Raw genomic sequence first — 24,695 nt, 5'->3', positions numbered from 1 at the left:
ATAAAATACATTGATAGTCTTATCCCTAAAAGACATTTACTTCATTTAGTTCATTCAAGGTACAGAACAAAATTAAATTGCTAAAGTATCTAATTATTGTAATACAATTTACCCTCTGGTTTGTTCACCAACGGTGGAGGTAAGAACACATGCTTTGAAGCATGACAGCCATTTACTGGCTGTGTGACATCAAGTTAACGAAAGCTTTGTCTCATCAACTATGAAATCTAGACAATAATTACTAAAATTGCTATTAATAACAGCTACTGCTAACACCAAACACCTACTGCTTTGCACCCAATGCATGTTCATGTTAATAGCCCCTACCCTTATTTTAATTTAGATGTGTATTAAACTGTTTTATTTATAAAAACTTTAACAAAAACTAGACAGCACATGTTCAGCTAGAATGCTACAGACTTTTTAAATAACTGACTGCTATAAATCTAAATTTATGCAGCTAAACAAACTGATACTTAGGTGATTCTGAAAATATAGACTTGAATTAGAATCTTAATTATGGGGTCGTTCAGTGTAAGAAAAAATGTGCAAGAAAACAAAATAGTTAAGATTCACTAAACATTACTGTGTCATACACTGAGTATTTTAAACATACTGTATGATACAATCTTCACAACAACCTATGGAGGTAAATAACAGCATAATCCTGACTTCACTAAAGAGTAAACAGAGAGGTTAAGTAATAATTTACCTTGCTCTAGTGAGTGGTGGAACAGAAATGTGAAACCGGACAATATGGCTTCAGAATCCAAGTTCTTAACCCACCTACTACTTACTTTTCAAAGAGCGAATAGGTTCTTTAAACCTAAAAACCCAGAAAGCAACCAGCAAATTTTATAGTTTTCATTGTCATCAACATATAAATTATGAAAAAAATTAAAAGATACACAAGTTTTAATTTATGAAAATTCACTGTATTTTTTTCCACCAATTACTTATCACATTGTGTTTTTAGAACTTTTATGAAAGCATCTTTTGGAACTTCAATGTTGCCAATTTTCCTCAGTTTTTTTTTTCCTTCTGCTTGTCTCTTCAAAAGTTTCATCTTTCGGGTAATATCACCACCATACTGAAAAATATTTTTAAAAATTGAAAGTCCAAATCACTCCACAGAAAATCATACAAGTACAAACAGACATCAATAGAACTATAATAACCTTACAGTTATTACCCATGAGGTAGACATCTGCAAAGTTACTTTTCTAATCACCTTCATAGCAGGTCATAATTTAACATCTCAAAGAATAATAAAGGGTTTATATATTTTTTAGATGGAGTTGAAGATCACCAAGGAAACCCAACATTATGTTATGCATGTCAAGAATTAATTATCAAGCCTCTTACTGATTCAAGTCTTACAATTCTGGATCATATAGCCATAGTCTAATAAATTCACACAGGCATAACTGTGCCAGTCTCATACTAAGGATTTAAAAAAGCATTAACCATATATTTCTCATAACTGAGTTAAGAAATTTTAATAGAGGAGACCACAAACGGCAAAGCCATGCAGGAGAGGTGGATTTCAAATTGCCATACTCTTCCCAGAGTAAGACACAGTCATTGTCTTCAAAATTTCTCCTTATAAATTAGATCAATAAAACATGTTATCCTGATCATAACTATTACAAAAATACTTCATATAAAGGAAATTATATGTACTTCATATAAAGGAAATTTTTATAAATAGGATGGGAAAGTAAGAATGTTATCAAAATGAATATATTAACAGTCAAGCTGAGATATAACTATTTAAAAAGAAAACTAGAGATGAAATGGTTATTATAAAAACAATGGAAACCAATATATTTATATCTCCCCCTTACTTTAACTCAAGAAAACAGATATATTAATAAAAAGTAGAATACAGGCAAATACATACACATTTTGCCAAAACGTTTTTCCTATAAGCTTTCACACTGTAAAACAAGAAATTTTATATAAAAATTGTATCATTTCAATATACTCTTCATAAGAATTTTATTTTCAAAAGCAATCTCTTTACAGATTTAAATAATCATGTCATATCTAAGTAAAACTGCCATAAACAAATAGCTCAAATGCTCTTGCATCTATTTTTATGTATTTGACATAAAACAGAAAATGGATTCAACATGAACATTAACATAAATTTTATTAAGAATAAAAAACATCAGGGCTTGTGGGTAGTCTTGATTTAGGCCAAATTCAAGAGTAAGTATAACATCCTAACATCATTTCTGGCTCAACCTAAAACTGTTCTTACCACTACTACTTCCAAAAAACTGAAAAATGGTTATCACATTACTAACTCTACCACATGTGGGTTAAGAGTGACTAGGAATATAAAAAAATTATTTCTTTTATAAAGCCCTTTTCAGGGCAAACAATAATTTTAATATATCCACCCAAACAGATACAAACTAATCTATTTCTACAGTGTTTCTAAGAAATTTAGAAATTTTAAAAAGTTCCATTTATATGTATTTCTTTTAAGATATAAAAATCTATTTTTTTTTTCCCTCTAAGGTATCTTCTACCTCAACACACATGTTGGAATTATTTGCTATTTTAAATTGTGCTTTCCAGGATGTTCCCTAGTTATCAACTAGTTCTGCCCAATCTCCGGGTACTCATGAAATGCAAAACAATTAACTAAAACTAAATTGCCTTAGGAAATGAAATTCACTGCAAATATAGGCATAAAATTTGTCCCATGACTATGGAAAATGTTGGCTGTAATTTCACCACTACTGATACATGTAGGTTTGGGTTTAAACTACAACTGATTGGCAATTTGCAGCTAGGGGACACTTCTGATTTTCCAGAAACCAAGGAAATATGTTACACAATATTTCCTGCACTTACTGTTACTAGTAGAGCAGCTTATTCCGTGTTCTGATTTGTGTATCACATCTCTCATACAAAAAGACCAGTTCTCTACATAAATTAGTCTATCTTCAATGTCTGCTACATATCATATAATCAATCTACAATACAAAACTCAACATGTTAGCATTCCTCTGTCTGTCAACTCTCTAATCTCTAAATTGGGTAGTTCTGAAAAGTGATATTAAGTGCTTCAAGTAAAAACCATAATTTAGTTTTATCTTTTGGAAGAGTATCTCCAAAACCTTTTTTTCCCCTCAAAACTTATTAAAAAGTTTCAGTTGCTATTAGTTTATAAGCCATACCTTACCCAGGAAATTCAGTAGTCATTCAGTAAATTGAATGGAAATAAAGCAATTCCTCAAACCCATGCCCATTATATTATTATAAATAATATCACTAAGTGTTAAGTAAATCAACAATTATCAATTAAGTGGAATTAAAAATCAGATTAGTATTTATTTCTACATGTAGGAACAAAGTTTAGGCCAATGTGAAGTTAAATTTTTCAATATTATCTCATAATACAGTTCTAATCCTATCATTTCTAACCATTTGCCATTTCTAAAACAAAAACAAAAATGAATTTCAACTCACGTTTCTCTTGCAATGATTTTACTTCCAACAGCAGCCTGAATTGCTATCTCAAACAGCTGCCTAGGAAGAGAATCCTTAAGACGTTCACATATGGCTTTGCCAACAGAGTGTGCTTTGTCTCTGAGAGAGAAAATGCAACTATTTACATATCATAAATATGAACATTTAAAGTACCTTTTTAGTCCATATGCATAATCAATGTAAAGGTGAGTTCTCAAGAAGATTCAAATGGAATTCATCTGTCATAAACATCTCTTACTCTGAATCATATGACTTTTCTGACTGCAAAAATAACATTATGACCATTACAGGCAATGTAGAAAAACATACATAAAAACCATTATTGGGCACCTGGGTGGCTCAGTTGGTTGACCAACTGCCTTCGGCTCAGGTCGTGATCCTGGACTTCCAGGATCGAGTCCCACATCAGGCTCCCAGATTTTGGGGAGTCTGCTTCTCCCTCTGATCTTCTCCTCTCTCATGCTCTCTCTCACTAACTCTCTCTCAAATAAATAAATAAAATTAAAAAAAAAACAAAAAAAAACACAAAACCATTATGGATGCCATTCCCTTCATCTATAAAAAACTAGTGCTAAACATTTTAGAATGTCTATGTTAAAAACATATATCCTTCCATTATTTTCCTGTATATGTTTGATATTTTATAGTTTGAATCATAGTGAATATATGTTTAACCTTTTATTTAATAGGCATTTTTATGTCACTTAAAATTATTTCATAGTATAATTTTAATAGCTTAACAGGATTATTAAAGAGGTGCTCCACTATTTATTTTTATCAATGGGCTGAACATGTAGGATATTTCATTTTTCATTATAAAATTAATATAAAAAACGTTTTGTTCTTAAAAAAAAAAACTTTTTGTTCCCAATTTTAAATCTATCAGAAAGTTTAAAACCGTTTCTTCTACATTACTCTGGTGCGGGAAATATTTCTTTCCAAGACACTCTTCTTTTTAGCTATTGCAATTCTATTCTTTCGCATTTAACAGTATGGAAAAAGAATGGAAAGAGAAACTAGTACAGGGAAATTTTTTCTTTTTAAAGATTTTATTCATCTATTTGACAGAGAAAGATGCAGCGAGAGGGGGAACGCAAGCAGAGGGAGTGGGAAAGGGAGAAGCAGGATTCCCACCAAGCAGGGAACCCAATGAGGGGCTCAGTCCCAGGACCCTGGGATCATGACGTGAGCCGAAGGCAGCAGCTTAACAACTGAGCCACCCAGGTGCCCCAGTATAAGCAAATTTAATTACTTGTAAGTTTTCAAAATATAGCTGTCAAATAAAAATAAGTAATCCATAATTAAATAAAAGCATGTCAAAAGTGGTTACTTTCACATTCCATGATTAGTTTCTATTCGACTTACTTGTGTACAATAGTTACCAGCTCCTCTACAGGATTTCCATTCAGTAGAATATCCATTTTTACAAGTTCTGCAGTCTGGTAGCCCGCATCTTCGTAATCAAAACTAACAAGAAAGAACATCCAAGTAATAGATAAACATACTTCCCAAAAGACTGCATTATTTTTCTTTGCAAAACATTTTTTCTAGGGGCACCTGGGTGGCTCAGTGGGTCAGAGCCTCTGCCTTTGGCTCAGGTCGTAATCCCAGGGTCCTGGGATCGAGCCCCACATTGGGCTCTCTGTTCGGCAGGGAACCTGCTTCCCCCTCTCTCTCTCTGCCTGCCTCTCTGCCCACTTGTGATCTCTGTCTGTCCAATAAATAAATTTTTAAAAATCTTAAAAAAAAAAAAAACAACAAAAAAAAAACATTTTTTCTACCCACTCTCTTACACCTGACCCAAAGATCTATCAAAATAGTAAATATACATTTCACATAAACAGGATCTATATGACCACAGTGAGGAACAAACTCCCTCATCTTTTCACATTTACAAAATGAAAGACAAAAGCAAGGGAAACATGCTTCACAGGGGAAAAGAAAATAAACTTGTAAGCCAGTCTAGGAAAATGGGACACAGAAGGCAAATGTCACTTTCTTCCCAATGTTTCCTCCCAAGAGCTGGCTGGCTGTAGACAACAGTATGTATTAATACGTCATTCTCCAAGATTCAGTAAGTATGGATTTGTTTAGTTTTCTATTACCAGTTAAATAAATGCTATGGTACTGATAGTCACTATAAATAAGATTTTTGGATTTCTTACACTATTCTTCGGCTTAAAGCTTCACAGGGCTTTTTTGAGGATGAAATGAGTTAATCCGTGTAAAGCACTGAAACAGTACCTAATACAAAAACAGCGTTTAAAACAGAGCCTAGGGGCGCCTGGGTGGCTCAGTGGGTTAAGCCGCTGCCTTCGGCTCAGGTCATGATCTCAGGGTCCTGGGATCGAGTCCCACATCGGGCTCTCTGCTTAGCAGGGAGCCTGCTTCCTCCTCTCTCTCTCTCTCTGCCTGCCTCTCTGCCTACTTGTGATCTCTCTCTGTCAAATAAATAAAATCTTTAAAAAAAAAAAACAAAAAAAACAGAGCCTAGCTTAGCATTTTAAAGCACTTGATTAGCATCAGCTATTACTATTAAAAAATATGGCAAAAGCTTACAATGCTAATCAAAACAGGTTTAACTCTCAAAACGGAAGTTTAGTGAGAAAGAAACTTTCATTATGCTTACATATCTTTTAAACTATGGATAAGAACATATATAGTCCTAAACTGTCTTAATTTTAAAACAAACGAATGCCTAGAGCTGCTAATTTTTGGTTTCTAAAGCAAAAAGGTCGTAAGTTGATACTAATACTCTCTAAAACCATAAAAACCGTATTACCTAAAGTTTTGCTAAAATCCTTTCAATAAATATTAAGCATTTACTATATGAAAGATATCACCTTAAGTATATGCAGAAATAAAATCTAGACATAGTCCCTCGATTTCACCTGTTTACAACTTTAAAATTCTCTGTGCTCCAAAATTTTAGAATTTCTTCATTCATTTTTTTCCAAAAGAAACCATTAAGCAAACGTCTCTGTTTCCAAGCCAGCCAAATGGAAACCTAATCTCTATTCAAAACACAGATTATTCATTCAACTGTACCCCTGGATGCAGGAACACATTTAGGACTCAAAAAGGCTACGTGCAGGCTTAAGGACAAACAGTTGCATCAAGTTAAGTATGAGAAGCAGCCTCACTACAGTCCTCAAATAACAAAGGAATTCTTCTTCTGACCCAGCTGCAGAAGATTCTTGCCACCTGGTATAAGAGAAATTGTTCCTTATCTAAGTCCAGGAGAGGCCAATGGCTAGGCTACATAGACTATGATGCATTTTTATTCTTAGGAACTGACTACATGTAAAAAAGATCCATCTCGAACATAAGAATCACCTTAATTCTGAAAGGTGGCATTATTTTACTTTCACATAGTTCAAAATTAAATATGTTTTTTCATTAATCTGAAGTATGTTTAAGTTTCTAAGCTAAAAGATTTTAAGACCACTTAACTCATAAAGAAGTATCTAAATGCAAACTACAATTGACAGACTTCGTTAAAAATGTTTATAAACACTCAGCTTAGTAATTATTCTTTTAACCACAAAAATTTTTATTTTTGTTTGTTTAAAGATTTTATTCATTTATTTGTCAGGGAGAGAGAGCACAGCAGGGGGGAGAACACCAGCCAGAGGCAGAGGGAGAAGCAGCCTTCCCGCTTAGCAAGGAGCCTGACTCGGGGCTCAATCCCAGGACCCTGTGATCATGACCTGAGCTGAAAGCAGATGCCTACCTGACTGAGCCACCCAGGCGCCCCACAGTAACTGTTTTAATGACATGCTGCCTCAATTCGTTCTACTTTAAATCCCACTGCCACTTATTTGCTTATGTTCTTGTCTGAAAGAAGACACATAAGAAAAAAATTGGCTGAAAAGGTAGAAAAAATAGTTTCTCAATACATAAAAAAAAAAAGAACACTCCTTTGTATCAATTATGATAACTCTTTCATCTAACACTCATTTCATAAAGCTAAATTTCTAGATCACTGTAGCATGTTCTTTGAACACGAATCTTTCTTTGAATGTTAGTATTAAATATGCCCGCACATGCATGGAGGTGCATGTGTATTTTACAGATGTGAATGTTCATTTTCCCTACTTTCCCAGCGTATTTTATACTTTCTTTAATATCCCAATATATGTTATCCAATAACTTAAGATCTCAGGGTATTAAGGGCATCTAGACTTATTTACCCCAACATAAAATACTCCCAAAATGCTATGCATGGAGTTCTTTGTTACTTAGTATTAAATCTTCCTTCACTTATATCAGGCTGTTCCTCCAAACACTCCTGGAGATTAGACAATGGTTTTCATAATGTGGACCACTTATTCTGGAAGACCGAGTTAATAAAGTGTCCACAGGTATGGGGACACATGTAGCATTTTTTACAGACTAAATATGTACTTCTGTTTTCCAAATATATACAGGTGCTCCTAGGATTATATAACACAGGAATCCAATGTGCCACCATACAAATGTGCCACTAAGATCACAGTGGCTTCTTGAAATTACATGTAATTTTTAATGGACAGAGGAGTATACTCTTTCATGAAGAGGACACTAATTTTTTTTATTAGAAGAAGGCTAAAAGTTTTATGAAGTAAAGGAACTCATTCTTCCATAGGCAAATTAGGAGTACTCTCTAATACTTTTAAGGTTGCTTCAAGCCTTTCTATATTCATGTTGGTCAGTATTTCAAAAGAATTACCAGGTATCTGAATTTAAGTTTTACCTAGCATATCCAGAAGACAAGGATTTCAAAGAATCATAAAAATCCACCACAATTTCATTCAAAGGGAAGAGATATTTAAGCATAACTCTATTTTGATCAATATACATCATATTCTTTTGAACTGCTCTTCGAGCCTAAAAAAGAAAAAAGAAATGTGTTTAATGATAACCTATTGATGAAATGATTTACAATGACTATAGAAAGATGTCAATATCCCAACCTAAAATTTCCTTACAAATCCTAATAAACAGTGGACAAAATGAAGGAATATTTAATGGTCTAACAAAAACTTGCAAATAACACTTTTAATACAGAAACAACTATTTCATATTTTAATTGTATTTATTACCAAAGCTTTTAATCCTTTGTCTTTATCTAACAATTTTATCTTTTTAAAATTATAGAGTACTTAATGATAAACCAAATTAACCACAGATAACATCAAAGTTCTGATTTCTTGTTTTACAAATAAACTTAGTCCCAAGAAATTAAGCAACTGACCCAAGTTTTCTAGTTTGTGATTACAGAATTAAAATTCAAGTCCACTAGTAATCATTTGAGAGTTCTTTCCAATATATGTCAGAGTACTTCAAATAGTTTTTTTGAGGACTATGATTTATGGATTAAGTCCTTTATTACACTGTGGCAAAAACTAAGGCAAAATAGGGAATACCCACCCTTTAGTCAAAAGTGTCAAGTATTACAGTAATCTTTCAAACTATCCTCACTTTCAAGTACTATAAAGGCTAAAAGAAATTGTTCTTTGAGCTAGTAAGTATAAATAAGCATCAAATCTCTTTCCTGTGGGCTAATATTTCAAGTCAGTAAATTAACACAGATGACCAAAATTCTGGTTCTATTTTTCTCATTTAAAATCAAAATTATTTTAGAAGTATATCTATACCTACATCTCTCATATACATATATATACACATACATAGTGTGTGTGTGTATATATATACACATTAGATATAGATCTTTATGAAAAGTTCTTACAAATTCAATGTGCTCTACAGAGAGAAAACTTTCAGAAAAAACCTAAGTGGGAAACCACTGTTAGAGAGGACTAAAATTTACTTTTATATTAAACTGTATCACACTTATACCTGGCAAAGCATCATCACTTTTCCAGTGTATTCATCTGGTGTGATAATTGTACCCAAAACAACTGGTTCCAAATATTCTGTTACTTTTGATTTATCAGGGAATTGTGCAGGATTGATGATTGTAATTTCCTTTTCTCTGTATTCCTAAAAATAAGAAAAATCACCAACAGCTAAAAATAAGTCTTAATTACCACGCTTTAAAATCTTTTAATTTATAGTAAATGTTAGAATTTATTATAACTGCATTTGCTGAATTAATAAAATCAAAAGAATTCCTAAAGGTTAAGCTATTATCTTAACAGGCTTTGTATTTTATTGTATTTTATTTTTTTTTTAAAGATTTGACAGAGATCACAAGTAGGCAGAGAGGCAGGCAGAGAGAGAGGGGGAAGCAGGCTCCCTGCTAAACAGAGAGCCCAATGCAAGGCTGGATCCCAGAACCCTGGAATGATGACCTGAGCTGAAGGCAGAGGCTTTACCCCACTAAGCCACCCAGGCACCCCTAACATGCTCTGTACTTTAAAAACACCCAATCATAACCCCTTAATAACAATTTTTAGTAAGTAATGTGTCCCGTTCATTGACATCTACTAAGCACATCTTATGTACCACTTAGAAAAAATATGATGTAAAAGTGCCCTTATAAGGCATTACCATTAGTTTCCTAAGTTCATTTTGTTGGAAAATATTTACAGATGCCAAAGTTAAAATTTGTTTAAAATGAAGAGACTGCCATTCAGATAGAATACAATACTGTCTCTAGCACTACCTTGAAGTCTAAAATTTCCTATAGCCAGGTAGCCATGAATACTTCACCTTTCATTAAGATAAACTACTTATGACCAAATTATATTCTTAATTTCTGTACTGGATTTAGACAGATAATCAATGATTCTACATTTTACTCTCAGTAACAGGATAGTATCGACAATACATAGATTTCTATCAGGTTAAGAAAAATACTGCATAAATTAGTTCTCAAGTGGCTTCTTCATCATTAGTCATAAAATAATTCAATTTTTAATGCTACTAATCAAGAAATATTTCATGTAAAAGCTAGTCAGGTAATGGTGTACTAAAAAGTTTCTCCTGCGTTCTGCATATATAGACACACACTTATTTAGTTTTCCCTTGTATGCTGGTTCACAATAGTACCTTTATCAATTTTGCTGATGAAAGAACAGCTTTATATGGAACAGTTGGGGTTGTCAAAATTACAGAAGCATTATATTCTTGCTCCAGTCGCTGGTTGAAAACTTCCATATGCAAAAGTCCAAGAAATCCCAACCTGGGGGAGAAAAAGGCAAACTCCAAAATGTTTATGTCTCATGGGCTCTGGCTTCTTTGATGAATATAGTGTTACAGACTATAATACTATATTATGTATATATTATTTATATACTATTTTATATACTATATATTTATATATTATAGTATTATAAAAAATTATAAATAATAGAATATTATTTTGTGGGGGATGGGTAGAATCGAAAGGCAACCCAAAAAAAAGGTCATTCAAGCAATTCACATAATAAAATGCTAACAAAACTTCATTAAATAGGATTGAAAATTTCAAAAAAAAATTTCTATTGGAATTCTATTTAAAATTGCCATAAAGTTTACCCATAGAGTATGAATACAATGTGAAATAGGCAGATGTTTATGTTGGTTCACTTTACACTATTAAGAATTTATCTTCAGAGATGAAATGTTCAGGACCAATGAACCACTTAAACTTTACTTTTCAATAAAAATTTGATCCTACAGAGAAAAGAATCTTACCTCCAGCCAGCACCTAAGGCAAGGCTACTATCCCGATGAACTGTCACACTGGAATCATTGATAGTCAACTTTTCTACAGCACTCTTCAGGTTATTATATTCAGATTGGTCTATAGGGTACATTCCTGAGGACACAACGATTTCTAATTATCACATGTGAAAATCTGCCTAAAAATAAATATGCAAAGCTTCCAGGATCAAAATTAATCATCCTCATCTCTCACATCCTCCAAAACTCAAATGACTGACTTTGCCTAACGTGGGAGTAAACAAACTTCACACTTCCCAGTGACACAAACAAAGGGAGAAAAGCAGTGCTAGATATCCAGCACAGAGTAACATGATGACCTTCAATCAAGCCTTCCTTTTCCAAATGTCTTTAACATCACACAGTAGTAAAAGGTTGTGAAGTCGTGCATATGAGAGGTAATCCCAACCTGGGGGGATTTAAACCTGCTGATTTAAACCTGCCATGCCTACACCAGTACTGTACAATATTAAACAAAGTCCAACTAACAGAAAGGCAGTCAGTAAATGTTCACTGACAATTAGTAATGAAAACATCCTAACTAAAAAAATATTCCAAATGCAATGATTTTACTCTCTAGTGAAACAAAGAAAATCTATGTTCTTTTAAATACCAGAGAACTCGTTTAAGAGCTTATACTTTCTGACAAGTGATAAAAAAAATATGTAGGAAATGATCTCCCACATCAAGTTGCACTATACATACGAAATTAACTGATACATAAATAGCACACAAAAAAACTAAAAGAAATAGAATATTTTGGAATTAGCTGTTATTTAAAATGAGTATTTCTAATAATTCTTATTTCAATTTACATAATAAATTGGCCCTCATCCTGCATTTGTGAGCTCCTCACCTGCAAATACCATTGGTTTCGCTGATTTAAACCCAGGCAAGGGCTCCACTGGTTGTTTATGTAAATATAATGTATCTCCTATTTGTGCTTCAGTGACATCTTTCATCCCAGCAATCAGATAGCCCACCTGTCCTGCATATCTAAATAAAATTATTATATGGAAATATTTACTGCTTTAATGTTTCAAGTGCATACTCACAATTACCCTTCCTGGAAATTATTATATTTTCCAAAGAAAACCTCATCTAATTCAAAGTAAGTATTACGTATCAATTCTCAACACTAAACTGTCAGCAAAAGAACATACCATGCCTTACAGTCCATTATCAAGGACCTCTAAAACACAAGTCTATGGCCTTCCTCATGACTCTGCCCACCTCTGCATATTAAACAACAGCTTCCAAATATAATGTAAACAAAGTAAAACTAAGCGCAGAAACACAAAATAACTTCTTGAAGTGTAAAACACTATTTTATTAATGAATTGTCTCACTAATGTGCTCTAAAAAAAATAAATTTTTAAAACCAAGCAGAAAAATGTGAACTCTAAACAAATCTGGCACCAATTTGATGTTTCTCTTGTATGAAAAGAGCATATCCCAAGATTTCAGAGTTTAAGCTTAGTTTCTTTTTTTTTTTTTAAAGCAAATTTCCTACATGATAAACTAATTTACATTTAGGATAAGGTATCAGAATCTAAAGCGAAGATACAGTAATGGTCAATGTATGCACTACACGATGGAATACAGACTTCAGAAATCTTTTGAGTAAAATTAAAATAGACTTTATGACTCTATTAAATAAAAAATGTATTGAGCAAAATAGTGCTGGTTTTAAACAAGCATTAAACTATCAAGTGTGACCTATATGGTCACTACCTTAATTTTTACAGATGAGGAAACAAAGACCTTAGAATGCTCCTGGTATATGCCAGATGATTTATCTCAGCAGTACCTTTCAGTACTGATGGAGCAGGCACTCTGTATTTGTCAGTGAACTCAGAATTCAGTTTTTCTAATACACACGACCTTACTAACCCCATGTGCCATGGATTTTAAACAAAGTTTTACAATGAATTCCATACAAAAGGAAAAAATTACCAAATTGTCTTCACTACTTTTGTGTTGAAAAATCTAACTACAAAAAAATTAAATATCAAAATTGATACCCAGTATGATTTGGATGGTGACAGAACCATCTCTTTCACTGGCTCATCAAATACAGCAGATCATAAAATTTGTTATGACTAGTAAAAAGGAATAAAAATATATCAAATTTATACTGTCCTTCACACATGAGATTCCTTTTGCAAGAGCATTTAATATTTAGGTGCATTAAATTATCAGTTTGGGTTTTTCTTCTCTGACTTGCAAAATTGGGATCATTCTAAGCATACCAAGCTGAGAAAGGCAGAAACTGCAACACATACAAATCTATTTTAATTACTACTGCAGATTACTTACAGTTTATGTGCTGGCTGCTCATTAGGATTCAGAACTCCTACTTCATTAACTTCATATGTCTTTTTAGTATGTGCAGATACAATTTTATCTCCTTTGGAAACCACTCCATCAAATAACGCTACATTGGCTATCACGCCCCTATACTGGTCAAATGTGGAATCAAACACCAAAGCTTTGAGGGGATTTTTGCGATGCACTTTAGGACTATTAAAAATAAGTAAAAAGAAAATGTACATATAATTAATTCAACTCTTAATAAAATGACTATTATTTAAATATTATTATGCTTAATTTATTCTAGTACCTAAGAAAGGCTAATAAGTGACAGCCAAAATAAAAATATCTTCCAAAAAAGTATAATGCCTAATTTTATATTGATTTTATTTCAACCTTGAGTTTAAATGTTTTAAGATGATTTATGAAACTGATGAAATACATTTATTCAGTATTAAAACACAAAAAATGCTAATTTATTCAAGTCCCTTTATTACAATGATTTTTTTTTTTAAGATTTTATTTATTTATTTGATGGAGAAAGAGATCATAAGTAGGAAGAGAGGCAAACAGAGAGGGGGAAGCAGGCTCCCGCTGATCAGAGAGCCCAATATAGGCTCGATCCCAGGACCCCGAGATCATGACCCGAGCCAAAGGCAGAGGCTTAACCCACTGAGCCATCCAGGTGCCCCTATTACAATGATTATTACTATTATTTTTTAAGATTTTATTTATTTATTTGACAGACAGAGATCACAGTAGGCAGAGAGGCAGGAAGAGACAGAGAGAGGGGGAAACAGGCTCCTCGCTGAGCAGAGAGCCGGATGTGGGGCTGTATCCCAACACCCTGAGATCATGACCTGAGCCAAAGGCAGAGGCTTTAACCCACTGAGCCACTCAGGCACCCCTATTACAATGATTATTAAGAAGAGAACTCAATCACCCTTGTTTGCTTTCTTTTTCTATACTGTACTTGATTTCTATGTACAACTAAAAATAATGTATTATCACTCACCACAGGTATAGTCTAATCTAAAATTACAGATCAGACTGATGGCCTTTGTACTATTGAAGACAAGTAAAAAGTACAAAAATAGCAAAATACTTACGGTGGTATTCTTTCAATGACTGCCTGAAGAACTCTTTCAACATTTGTTCCAAGTTTAGCAGATATCTAAAAAAAAAAGTATATTAAAAAAATAAGGATTTAAAGACTACTTTTCTATCCAGATGACTGAGCTTTATAATCAGAAAAAAGAAAGAATTCTAAGAGTTATGAATTTGAAGACAGTAATAAAAGGAAGCACAAAGCATATACTATACTGACAAATGTCCTTCCAATACAGTTAGGTGAGTCTGTGGTTCTTGGATTAAACTGCAAAAACATTCTGATTACGGTAATGAAAGAGCAGTGGTCTTAAGAGTTTAAAAACACCTGAGTAACAGTTATGACTCTATGGACTATATGACTTGAGCAATACATATTTGAGCTTCAAGTTCCCCATCTAATAAATGAACATTCATGTTTTTCCTAAATCTCAAGATTGTTGTGTAAAGAGAATAAACAATATATGTGGATAACACACATGTAGTTACAAGGGATATTACTACTATTTTTCTCGCACTGAGAGCGCAAGCCTGAAGACTCAAAAAACACAGGCATGACTCAACTTTGTCATAACTAATAGCTGGACTATCTCTGAAATCTTGATTTTAAAACCCATTTCCTAAACACCACCTCTTAACCTTTAAACTCTCTCCGGATCAGTTTCTCAAGTCAGCACTAAGGACAGTTTGGACTGATAATTGTCTTAAGGGATTTTTAACAGAATCTATGGCACGTCACCTACCCACAAGATGACCATAGCACCTACTCCCCAGTATAACAACAAAAATCAACTCCAGATATTGCCAAATGTTTCCTACAAGGCAAAAATACCCCCTAACGAGAACCACTGCTCTAGACTCCAGTACCTTCTTTGCAACAATCCTTCAAGTTCCCATCTCTAAACCACTGACTGGACTATCTCCTTTCACTATCCATTAGCCCCATGCCCCTTCCTTTCCCAGCAGAAACTCCGAGATCCACTATTTACAATCACTGTTCAACCACTACCGATTCTCTCCCTATCATAAGGTTGGTAAAACTCAACTGTGACTGCTTCCAACACTGTGTCTTACCTTTTTTTTTTTTTTAAAGACTTTATTAATTTGAGAAAGAGTGAGTGAATGAGCACAAGCGGGAGGAGGGGGGACAGAGGGAGAAGCAGACCCCCTGCAGAGCATAGAGCCCAACACAGGGTTGGATCCCAAGACCCCAAGATCATGACCTGGGTGAAAGTCAAACACTTAACTGACTGAGGCACCCAGGTGCCCCAGCAAGTGTCTTTTCTGTGCCTATAATACAAAGGGCTCAACATTACTGGAGAAAAATCAAGTAACTGGTCTGGAAAGTTTCTCCGAATTCATGTCCACACATCTGAACGTGCAGTTAAACTTCCTAACTTCCCAAGATGCAACCCATAGTAAATTCACATTACCACTCAGTAAGGTGTTTCACACTACCTTCTTTTTCAATCTACACATTTTCCCCTCTTGCCAATTCACTCTTGGTTGATGACTTTGCCTGTTATTTTCTTTAAGGAAACAGAAAATATCACAAACTTCCTTATCCAAAATATATGAATCTATCTGTATCTATACTCACAACCTCTTTGCAGTTTCTATAATTTGGAAATTATTCCCCCTTCTCTGAAGACTCAATCCTTCCATACTTTTTATTCTGAATTCGACTCAAATTCTTCTCTAGTTCTTACTTGTAACACCCTCAAATTCACAATAATGTAGTTTGACTCTTAGGATCTTTTCTCTACACTTCTCCCTATGAAACCCTATTTGTTTACCACATACATGTTAACAACTCCTAAGTATCTATCTCTGATCACAATTATTTCCATGAATGCCTGAATTAAAGATTTATACAGTATCTCTTGGGGCGCCTGGGTGGCTCAGTGGGTTAGGCCGCTGCCTTCAGCTCAGGTCATGATCACAGGGTCCTGGAATTGAGCCCCGCATGGGGCTCTCTGCTCAGCCGGGAGCCTGCTTCCTTCTCTCTCTCTCTGCCTGCCTCTCTGCCTGCTTGTGATCTCTCTCTGTCAAATAAATAAATAAAATCTTTAAAAATAAAAAAGATTTATACAGTATCTCTACTTGGATGTCTAATAGACAAAGCAAAGCTTTCTATTTTCTCCTATATCATTTCCTTTCCAACTCCTACTCATCTAGTAGCAGCTACTTGCTTAAACCCAAAGCTACCCGATTCTTCCCTTTATTTCACTTCCTCACATGTAACCCACAGCAAATCTCTCCTATCCAAGTATCTATTTCCTATCTCTCCAAATAAACATCAAATCTGCCGACTTCTCCAACATCAACATCACATACTTAGCCACCTGTATAAGCTCTTTAGCTATTACTGCAAACCAGTTTCCCCTCACCTCTTCTTATTGTTTTCTAATGAACTCTCTAGAAGGCAACCAGATCAGTTTATTTTCCTCACTTACCTTAAAATCCTTTATCATAGAATCATTTTCAAACTTCAGCACAGCAAGAGTCTCAGCATGACCTGATTCCTGCCTATCCCTACAAAGCCATCTCATCTAATGTGCCTCGGCTCTGTTCCTTAAACATGCCAAACCTTGCTAAACATGCCAAGCCTATACACTTGCTCTTTCCTCCTCTTGGAAGTTTCTCCCAACATTCATTTCTTTAGTCTCAGTTCATCAGAGATGCCCTAAGTTACTCTGCATCATAGCATCTGAGAAAAAATTACTTTTCTATAGTTAAGTATGAGACTCCACCTGAAACAACACAATCTGCTAAATGAATTTTCTTGATAATACCTGTCTTATTCAATAATTACTACACTTACTCGCTTACTTCTTTCTTTACTCATTTAATGACGGCCTCCCTAAGGAAAACATAACACAATGATATCACAGTCTTATCTAGCCTGTTCACAACTGTGCCCCTAGCTGGCACATTCCAAACAAGTATCTGAATAAATTTTGTAAAGATGTATTAAAATCAGAATAGTTCATTATACTTTAACATAACCCAAGTTATGAAACCATAATTCCAGGACTGCTTTATAATGAGGTCCCTCTTTGTAATAAAAACCATTAAATTCTCTATGTGTGTATCTATCTCCAAGGGAAAAAAAAAACAAAACAGTTTTTCAGTTAATACCATGTTGTATGTAATCCTCCACTGTGTTAAAGTTAAACAAAAGAAAATAATTCATCATCTGAAACTAGCTTTTTCAAAAAATCAAATGAGACCAAAGTGGAAGCTGATGCTATACTGTTGCACTGACACACAACATAGCACAGCACAGTCTGGCCATGGCTATTCAACACCTAGTCATCATTTAAAAGGTAAATAAAAAAATTCAAATTTGAAGTAATATCAACTTTGGGTGCCTGGGTGGCTCAGTTGGTTAAGCATCTGCCTTGGGCTCAGGTCATGATCCCTGGGTCCAGGGATCAAGTCCCATATAGGGCTCTCTGCTCAGCAGGGAGCCTGCTTCTGCCTCTGCCTCCTTCTCTCTATCTCTCTGTCTGTCATGAATAAAGAAAACCTTAAAAAAAAAGGTAATATCAACTTTGATATAAATAAAATCTGTTGTTTAAGATTATTACTATATCTAGTTCTATTATTAAAAAAAGCTTTGTCAATTCCAAAACTAATACATACAAATGCCTTGTAATTAATTTGAATCTGTTCTTTAAAGAGAGTATTTCCAGGCATGGTGGGGTGGCACAGCCAGTTAAGCCTCTGACTCCTGATTTTGGCTTAGGTCATGATCTCAAGGTCTTGGGACTGAGCCCTGAGTCAGGCTCTGCACTCAGTAGGGAGTATACTTGAGGATTCTCTCTCCCTCCACCTGCCACACCCACTCTTGCATACTCTCTCCGTAAAATAAACATAAACAAACCTTTAAATAAATAAATATATAAAGAGAGTATTTCCACAGAGGCAAAACACTAACAAGAAATACTACTGTAATCAGGTGCAAAGACTTGCATTTTAGTCCTGGCACATTAGCTAACCAGCTGTGTAATCTTAAGAAAGTGATAAAACCTTTGTGCCTTAGTTCTTTCAACTGGATTGTAAAAATAATTCCTATCTGTCCTAAGCATGTAATAAGGATTTTTGGTGAAGATCAAATAAAATATTAGTAAAAACAACTTTGTAAAACTATGAAAACTTTATATATCGATGGGCTATCAAATACTATGAAATTTCACTTAGGCCAATACCTGACATTTTTTAAAGTATGTCTTCAAGAAAAAGGGTATTTTACCTTAATACATTCATCACTTGGAATATCAAACACTTTTTCAATTTGCTTTTCAACCCTTTCAGGATCAGCATTCTTCAGATCTACCTTAAGAAAAAAATTCATTATGTCTTAACACAGTAAAAATAAAATGTATTACATATTAATAGCATTCAGACAATCAAAAGCATACCTATAATAACTGATACCTCTATTTTTCATAGTCAATATAATTCTAACAAGTATGGCTACAGAAAAACAGAGGGTAGGCAAAGCAGAGCATGCAAAAATTTTAGGAAGCAGGCAATTCAAGGCAGAAGAGTTCAATAACAACATATCAACCAACACCGGGTAAACTGATTTTACAAGTTAGATGTAACTTATGACAACAAACTGTCTTACCATAAACAACTATGCCTCATTTAAACTTAACTCCATTATAAAAAAATTCAACTGAATGCAATGCAGGTATTTTTTGGTTGGTTTGTTTGTTTTTTAAAGTAGGAACCATGTTGAGCAGAGCCCAATGCAGGGCTTGAACTCACAACTGAACTGAGATCAAGAATCAGACACTTAACTGACTGAGCCCCCCAGGGACCCCATAATGAATATTTTAAAATTAAGATTCTTTATTAATTTCAAAATATAAAAGCTAAGGTTTATCAACAGTACTCAGCTTAGTACTTAACTGTTATGTTTCATATGTTACACTGTTTTCCCCAAGATCTTAAGTGCTTTTTCTTTTCTAATATATGTTTTAGTGTAATAAACATAATTTTTTGGCTGCTGTGCATATATTTCTTTCCTAAAGAAACAGCCTTCAATTACTCCATGTCAATTCAGGGAGACTGCCTTCTCAACTACGTGTAAGGATACAGGAGTTTGAGTTGCAATTCTATCATGTGCAATTTAAAGAAATAAATCCTACCAATACATTTAATATATAATTGAAGATTCCTCATATAAAAAATAGTATATTTAATAGTCAAACACCAAATTCACTTTTAGAAAATAAAATAATAAACATTATTGTTGTCTCATTAGAATCACCTTGCTCATTTATTTATTTATTTACTTATGATTTTATTTATTTATTTGACAGAGAGTCACAGCAAGAGAGGGATACAAGCAGGGGGAGTTGGAGAGGGAGAAGCAGGATTCACGCCAAGCAGGGAGCCCAATGTGGGGCTCGATCACAGGACACTGGGATCATGACCTGAGCCGAAGGCAGAGGCTTAACTCATTAAGCCACCCAGGCACCCCTAGAATTACCTTGTTTATAACTGGAATTATTGACAGCTGTGCCTCAAAGGCAAGAAAGAAGTTTGCTACAGTTTGCGCTTGAATACCCTAAAAGAATCAAGACAGAAGATACTGATATGACCATTCTACCATTTATCACAAAACTTATAATTTAAGCTACTCCACACATCTTCACCAAAAGCAGAGGTACAGAGTAAAGTACAGTATCTATACTTCCATGAATATATATAAAGTATTTCCACAGAGGAAAAACGGCTAACAAGAAATACTATTGTAATCAGTTGCAGAAAACTTGTGTTTTAGTCCTGGCACATTAGCTAACTAGATCTGTAATCTTACGGTGATAAAACCTTTGTACCTTAGTTCTTTCAACTGGATTTCAAGAATAATTTCTAGCTGTCCTATCCATGAATCTGGTTAATTCCTTGTGAAAATTCCTTTCATTTTGGAGAGCATTACTGGAGACAAAAAAAAAAGTGAAACATGAACCTCAAGGTCATGAAAGCCTACTAAAGGCACAGTCATACGATGTGGTTTATAAAACCCTGTACTATGTGTATAGGCTAGAGATAAATTTTCCCTGACAGGAACAAGGAAGGTTTAACACAACAATTATCTTGGGTTTTAAATGAAAAGTTTGTGAGAAACTGAATTATATCAAAAGCTTAGTTTAATAGTACATAATAGGTCTTATATCATCAACAAATATGTTTTATGGTTCTTTTTATACCAAACAAGAACCTGGTAATGTTACTGACATGTTTCTTCAAACTTAAAACATTATTACCTTAAAATCACCCAAAATAACCTCCAAAATAGATTCATTTTCAAGTTCTGCTAAAAATTAATATTAAAACTCCCAATAAAGAACTACTAAAAAATGAGTATTTGGTAGGATGAATGTAAATATAATATACTTCAACATTCCCTTCATTCATCTGATCAGCTTAAAGTGTTTAAAATATGAACTAGTCAATTTCACAGACTGCTTTAGTGCAATAAAATTCAAAGTACCAGGACTAAATCATGTGCTTTGGGCTTAAATAATACAATAAATCTTATTATTTTCAAACACAAAAATTCTATTTCCAAAATACATTTTAAGGAAAATATCCTGAAATAACCTAAAGCGTATCACACCACATGGAATTAAAAGTACCTACCTCGTTTGCATCAACCACAAGTAAAACACCCTGGCAAGCAGAGAGTGATCTGGATACTTCATAACTAAAATCAACATGGCCCTGAAAAACAAAAAATATTGATATTTCTAAAGTTAGCTGTAATATTTTTAGGGAGGAGCATTATGGCAAATCTACTCACTCCCCTTGATAAAAAGTTAGTCATTTCTTTTTTTAGCCTCTACTCGAGTGAAACAATTACTCAAACGTAAGAACACTGAGAAAACAAAGAACAAAGTGTTTATGTTCAGTTCAAAAACTGAACAAGGATTTTTTCCCACTGTTCATACAAGGCTGACTTAACAAGAGAGATAAAATATTAAACTTACTGGTGTATCAATGAGATTTAAAAGGTACTGCTTTCCTTCACAATTATAGAAAAGAGATGCTGTCTGGGCTTTAACAGTGATTCCTCTTTCTCGTTCCACTTGCAATTTATCAAGAACCTGCTTATTATTTTTTGTTTTATCAATTGTGCCTATAAAGAGAAATACTTATTGATACTTCAACGAGCTTTTGAAGACACAATATTACATATAAAATTAAAACCAAAATTTTAAAGATCATAATAAAAATGATGATTAATTACTCATGGCCATCAATTAACTATATAACATAAAATGAAAATACCTGTTAGTTCCAAGAGCCTGTCAGCTAAAGTACTTTTGCCATGATCCACATGTGCAATTATACTGAAATTTCTAATATTTTCAACAGAGAATCTAGATAGGTCAATTTTTTCCTAGAAAGGGAAGAAAAATAAAACATTTATGAGTATCCATTTTGCATTATATGAAAAAAGAATATTAATTCAAAGATTATTCCTTTAGTCTAAACCATTTCATGTTATAACATTTATATTATTCCTATGACAATAAAAAGGTGTATGGCTAAACTCTAATTACAAGCAAATGATTAAAACCACACTTATCAAATATATCAGTTTCACAGTCAAGGTGACAACCAAGCTAAAGAAGAGTCCTTTATAAATATTTCCACCACTTAGAGGGCCAATGAGGAAATGAATTTATTTTCATGAAAGAACAACACAAGATACCTAGAACTCCTGATCAGCCTTAGAGTGCCTGGTCTAATAAAACTGTCTGAAGCAAAAAAAAAAAAAAAACTACAGAAAAGTTTTAAGAAAAAAAGGAAATTCTTTGTCCTCATCACACATTTAGTCAGCAGTCAAATCTATTTTAAAATCTGTGCTCCTAATAGAATCTTCAAAAGTTTAATCAGATACAATTATGTTATTTAGCAACTTCTTTGGAGAGGGAAAAAAAGATAGCAAAAAAAAAAAAAAAAGAAAGAAAAGAAAAGGAAAAAACCTCTTATCATTCAAAATTTTAAAATATTTTAAAATGTAACTCCCGATTTTTAGTTCTATACATCTTCTTTAATGTTTTATGTACACTCATTGCAAACTGCTAAAAATGGTTATTCAAGTAGAATATGCCATCTTTTTGGGTACTCTAAACATTTTATTTTTTCAAGCAAATCCATCTTATAATCAGCATTAAAAAAGTAAAATTCTTGGGGCTTCTGGGTGGCTCAGTTGTTAAGTGACTGCCTTCCAGTCATGTAATGATCCTGGGGTCTTGCGGTCCTGGGAACAGCCTCTACGCTGGGCATTGGGCTCCCTGCTCAGCAGGAAGCCGGCTTATTCCTCTCCCACTCCCCCAGCTTGTGTTCCCTCTCTCACTGTGTCTGTCAAATAATAAGTAAAATCTTAAAAAGAAAAAAAAAAAAAGTAAAATTACAATGAAATACAGAATACTCAGGGGCTTTACGTTTTCTTTTCATAAACGTTGCAATACAAAGCAGACAATGAAAGTGCAACTTATATTTGAAAGAAATTCTGATTAAAAACTAAACCTGATTTGTTTGGCCGGTGTATTTCCCACACTGCCCTTTCAATTGCCATTCAATTAAAAAGATACACAGGACTGTACCACTTTTAAGAACTTTGAATTGCAAGATAAATCCATTTTACATTCCACAAGCATGTTAGAAGAGGGCATTATCATACTTTAAGTCTTATTTTTTTCCAGGTACTCCTAACTTGTGTTCAATTACTCTACTTTCCTGCCTAAACTGTATCTTTTCCTAGTAAGTAAATAGTGTATTTTTTAAAAAGTTGCTGAATTCCCCACCTTCTCCACCACAAGAACGAACACTCAGAAAACAAGTTTGCTTTGGATCACTTAAAATCAAATAAGAAACAGAAGCTAAAGCATACCCAGCACGTCTTCCATTCTAGATATCGGACTAAAAAGTCTTATTCCTTACGTAGTTACCATCCTCATGAAGAGCCATTCTTTTATTCTTATCTCATTCATTTACCACTGAAAAAAAGTTACTGGACGTTCAAGTAGCTTCCCCAGGCCACAGAGCTAGTAAGCTGCAGGAAAATGGAGGTTACACTAGCCTCTTCAGCAGGCTTTTAAGAGAATTAAAAACACGCAAAACCCCTGCATCAGTGCCTCGCCTAACCAATAAATTAGTTACTGACATTACAAGGCAGTGAACTCGAGAAGTGACTTGCCCAAGGTCACCGTGGGGAGCGGTGGAGCCTCCAGAAACCCGAGAGCGAGGCGCTCCCTTAGCTCTACCTCCCCCACGCCATCTCAACCCGCATTCACACGCCGTCTAGGAAGCCCCTCCAGCCTACATTTTTGCAAGGAACGTCCCCCCTAGTTTTAAAACACGGTTCATCAGAGACTCATGGGGGTCACCTTGCGGTCGGCAGAGCTGTAGAGCCGGTCGAGAGTCCTGGACTTGGCAGCAGCCTCACGGGTCGGCGTGGGACGAGGCTCCAGGAGCCCCCGATGTGCAGCTGCGGCGGCCCACACCGTGAGCGCGCGACCGTGCCACCTGCCACGACCCACAGGAGTCCACATCCCTCCGCGCTACAGAGGCGTCAGGACAGGGTCCCGAGACAATTCGACGCCATGGCCTGTGCCCCAAGTTTGCAAAGACGCCCGCCGCTAAGAGCCCACGAGAAAGACGCAACCAGCGTTACGCAGCGGGAGAAGAAAAAGTACTGTGGCCGCCGTGGCCCAACTAGAGCTTCCGGCGGCGCGACACCCGAGACGCAGCGCCGCGGGGCGGCGTCCGCAGGTCGCACGGCCGGATGACGTCAGCGCGCTTCCGCGAGAGGCGGTTTCGAAGTCACGTGAGGGCGAGCGCTGTCCTAGTGTTTGTCGGAGTCTGAAAGCGTGTACTGATTCAGGTTCCTACCAAATACCAGAATAATATAGCAAATATTTTAAAATTTGAAAGTCGAAATAAACCCCCCCTGCTGTTACTGATGTGGCTAATATTTTACTGCCTCTGTAAGGAAACGGGCGGTAAAATTGATTCCAGTAATGTATCCTAGGAAAGTTTGGACCAGAACAAAAGGTGGAAAAGAGTTACACCCTGAACTGCCATAAATC

At 34.7% G+C, this 24,695-nt stretch overlaps 1 protein-coding gene across 3 annotated transcripts; it reads right to left on the bottom strand.

The window, feature by feature from the left end:
- Nucleotides 1–913: 913 nt before the first annotated feature.
- GUF1 (GUF1 homolog, GTPase) lies at nucleotides 914–24,383 on the bottom strand. Of its 3 annotated transcripts, XM_032334205.1 has the most exons (17): nucleotides 23,994–24,383; nucleotides 21,886–21,997; nucleotides 21,585–21,733; nucleotides 21,238–21,318; nucleotides 20,084–20,161; nucleotides 18,836–18,919; nucleotides 14,580–14,644; nucleotides 13,477–13,680; nucleotides 12,014–12,153; nucleotides 11,131–11,254; nucleotides 10,504–10,636; nucleotides 9,349–9,492; nucleotides 8,243–8,376; nucleotides 4,873–4,974; nucleotides 3,487–3,606; nucleotides 1,904–1,940; nucleotides 914–1,090 (listed from the first exon to the last, which is right to left on the bottom strand). In XM_032334205.1, the coding sequence occupies exons 1-17, from the start codon at nucleotides 24,156–24,158 to the stop codon at nucleotides 953–955; spliced, it is 2,010 nt and encodes a 669-aa protein (XP_032190096.1). In that variant the 5' UTR covers nucleotides 24,159–24,383; the 3' UTR covers nucleotides 914–952. The 3 variants fall into 3 exon arrangements, with proteins under 3 accessions (XP_032190096.1, XP_032190097.1, XP_032190098.1); XM_032334206.1 differs by lacking the exon at nucleotides 4,873–4,974; XM_032334207.1 differs by lacking the exons at nucleotides 914–1,090; nucleotides 1,904–1,940; nucleotides 3,487–3,606 and adding an exon at nucleotides 3,621–3,768.
- Nucleotides 24,384–24,695: the final 312 nt, after the last annotated feature.

Source organism: Mustela erminea, chromosome 2 (assembly GCF_009829155.1).
Source record: "Mustela erminea isolate mMusErm1 chromosome 2, mMusErm1.Pri, whole genome shotgun sequence".
In the NCBI taxonomy this organism is placed as follows: Eukaryota; Metazoa; Chordata; class Mammalia; order Carnivora; family Mustelidae; genus Mustela; species Mustela erminea.
The sequence above is the reverse complement of the archived record's forward strand: the minus strand, read 5'-3'. Positions and strand labels throughout refer to the sequence as shown.

Coding starts and splice junctions, on each gene's coding strand:
- GUF1 (XM_032334205.1), bottom strand. CDS start 24,158: ATGTGGACTCCTGTGGGTCGTGGCAGGTGGCACGGTCGCGCGCTCACG. Junction 21,319..21,584: donor TAAATCTCATTGATACACCA/GTAAGTTTAATA, acceptor TTTGTTTTTCAG/GGCCATGTTGATTTTAGTTA. Junction 1,091..1,903: donor AAAACGTTTTGGCAAAATGT/GTATGTATTTGC, acceptor AATATTTTTCAG/TATGGTGGTGATATTACCCG.